The 2,672-nt window shown below is 32.6% G+C and overlaps 1 protein-coding gene across 1 annotated transcript; it reads left to right on the top strand.

Annotated features, from left to right (window-relative positions):
* Positions 203-2,205, top strand: LOC109330942 (1-aminocyclopropane-1-carboxylate synthase 7-like). The gene is made up of 3 exons (XM_019565207.1): positions 203-373; positions 484-773; positions 1,314-2,205. The coding sequence occupies exons 1-3, from the start codon at positions 203-205 to the stop codon at positions 2,203-2,205; spliced, it is 1,353 nt and encodes a 450-aa protein (XP_019420752.1).

Genomic DNA, 2,672 nt, shown 5'->3' with positions numbered 1-2,672 from the left:
TCTTTCCCTATTTTTCATACTTAGCTCAAACACTATATATATGGAATTAGTTCTGACAAACTTCTCATTCAATTATCCTTCTTCATTCAACATTCTCTCTTTCATCCTACCACTCTCTTGATTCCTACACAAGCTTTCTATAAATAAAAGAACTTCCAACTAAGTGTTTATCTTTCTTTGTTGCCAAGAGGAAAATCTAGATATGGGTCTTGAGATAGAACAACTATGTGTTCAGCTTTCAAAAATTGCAATTTCTGGAACTCATGGTGAAGATTCCCCATATTTTGCTGGGTGGAAAGCCTATGATGAAAACCCCTATGATGAATTAACTAACCCCTCAGGAGTTATACAAATGGGATTAGCAGAAAATCAAGTAAAGTACATACATTTATAACATGTATACATGTAATAATATAACATATATGCATGCAATACATAATTAATATAAGAATTCTTATATATATATTGTGTTGTATTATGCAGGTTTCATTTGATTTGTTGGAAAAGTACTTGGAAGAACACTCAGAGGCTGCTACATGGGGCAAAGGAGGTCCTGGTTTCAGAGAGAATGCTTTATTTCAAGACTATCATGGACTCAAATCTTTCAGAACAGCAATGGCAAGCTTCATGGAACAAATAAGAGGTGGGAGAGCAAAATTTGATTCAGAAAGAGTAGTCCTCACTGCAGGTGCAACTGCAGCCAATGAGCTCTTAACCTTCATCATTGCTAATCCTGGAGATGCTTTACTTGTTCCAACCCCTTCTTATCCAGGGTAAGAATTAAGCACCAAATGAATATTTTTTGTACACAGTTTTTGATGGGATGAGAGATAATGAAAATTGTGCAGAATTTGAACTTGGGTGTTTAAAATTGATGTATATGTATGTTACACATCGTCTACCTTGTTCATTTAGGATTTGTTTGCAAGTTGACTTTTAGAGTAAAATGAAGGAAAAAGGAAGGTTTGAAAGTCATCTTACAAGTGTATTTTATGATTTTCAAGTCATCTTACAAGTGTATTTTATGATTTTCAAGTCTTTCCCTTCCCTCCCTTACCCTCCAAAAATCAACTTACAAATAAACCTTAGGCATTGTTTAAATATATGTTAACACACCATTACAATTATATTGCACTCATCAAAAGTGCAAAGAATTGGATACAAACAAAACCACAATATTTAACCATATACAGTCATTGCATATGTAAAATTATCTCGACAAACATTTTTTGTTAAAATCATATGTTGTTATTTGTAACTACACATAACTCTATGCTTAAACTAATGTTATCTTTGTATTCTTTCGTGAACAGATTTGATAGAGATTTAAGGTGGAGAACTGGGGTGAACATAGTTCCAATCCATTGTGACAGTTCAAACAATTTCCAAATCACTCCTCAAGCATTAGAAGCAGCATTTAAAGAAGCAGAAGCCATGAACACTAAAGTAAGAGGGGTCCTAATAACAAACCCTTCAAACCCTATAGGTGCAACAATTCAACGAAAAGTTCTTGAGGAGATTCTTGACTTCGTGAATAGCAAGAATATCCACCTTGTTTCTGATGAAATCTACTCAGGCTCGGTCTTTTCTTCTTCAGAGTTTCTAAGTGTAGCAGAAATCCTAGAAGCTAGGGGATACAAAAATGCAGAAAGGGTTCACATTGTTTATAGTCTCTCAAAAGATCTAGGTCTTCCTGGTTTCAGAGTTGGAACAATTTATTCATACAATGATAAAGTTGTAACCACTGCTAGAAGAATGTCAAGTTTCACTTTAATATCTTCACAAACACAGCAACTTTTGGCTTCAATGTTATCTGATAAGAAGTTCACTGAAAAATACATTAAAACTAATAGAGAGAGGTTAAGGAAGAGGTATCAAATGATAATTGAAGGTCTGAGAAGTGTTGGCATTGAGTGCTTGAAAGGTAATGCAGGATTGTTTTGTTGGATGAATCTAAGTCCATTTTTGTTGAAGAATAATAAGGCAACAATGGAAGGTGAATTGGAGCTATGGAATGCTATTGTGCATGAATTGAAACTTAATATCTCTCCAGGTTCTTCTTGCCATTGTTCTGAACCTGGTTGGTTTAGGGTTTGCTTTGCTAATATGAGTGAGCACACATTGGAAGTTGCATTGGAAAGAATACGTACTTTCAGTCTTGCATGGAAAGAAAAGGGCACAAAGTATATAGAAAACAAAAATTGATTAGTTAATAATGTTTTCTTAATAGAGTAAACGATGTTTCAGATTATATTTAATATATTGTTTGGAATGTATTAAAAATTTTAAATATTTATTATTATTGTCATTTTTGTTTTATTATGATTAGCTTAGGACAACATATGAGATAGAATCTGAGACAACAAATATTTGTTTCTATTTTATTTTCTCTCCTTAATATTTGAAGTTTAATTATTGTTATTATATTTTTTTCTTTACTTTTCTCAAATGGTGGTGATGGCCATTTGATGAAATTCTTTAATATCTGGAAACATAGTGTAGAGTAGATTCATTCACCTGTGTATGAGTCCTTGTTTCCTTGCTTTTATTACATATAAGCAAGTTGCTTAGAAACTGCTATTGTATGTTGTATCATTAATGTGAAATTACTTAATGGTTCATGAAAAAATCTTGTCTCTGAATTATATATGTATATTGTGTTTTAGTGTTAT

The sequence above is a fragment of the Lupinus angustifolius genome, chromosome LG17 (assembly GCF_001865875.1).
Source record: "Lupinus angustifolius cultivar Tanjil chromosome LG17, LupAngTanjil_v1.0, whole genome shotgun sequence".
Taxonomy (NCBI): domain Eukaryota; kingdom Viridiplantae; phylum Streptophyta; class Magnoliopsida; order Fabales; family Fabaceae; genus Lupinus; species Lupinus angustifolius.
Note: the sequence above shows the minus strand (reverse complement) of the source record. Positions and strands in the feature narration are given on the sequence as shown.

What these genes read in the sequence shown, in the direction of transcription:
- LOC109330942 (XM_019565207.1), top strand. Translation starts at nt 203, where the DNA reads ATGGGTCTTGAGATAGAACAACTATGTGTTCAGCTTTCAAAAATTGCA. An exon ending in TGGGATTAGCAGAAAATCAA is followed by an intron (nt 374 to 483) that starts GTAAAGTACATA and finishes TGTATTATGCAG; the next exon opens with GTTTCATTTGATTTGTTGGA. An exon ending in CCAACCCCTTCTTATCCAGG is followed by an intron (nt 774 to 1,313) that starts GTAAGAATTAAG and finishes TTTCGTGAACAG; the next exon opens with ATTTGATAGAGATTTAAGGT.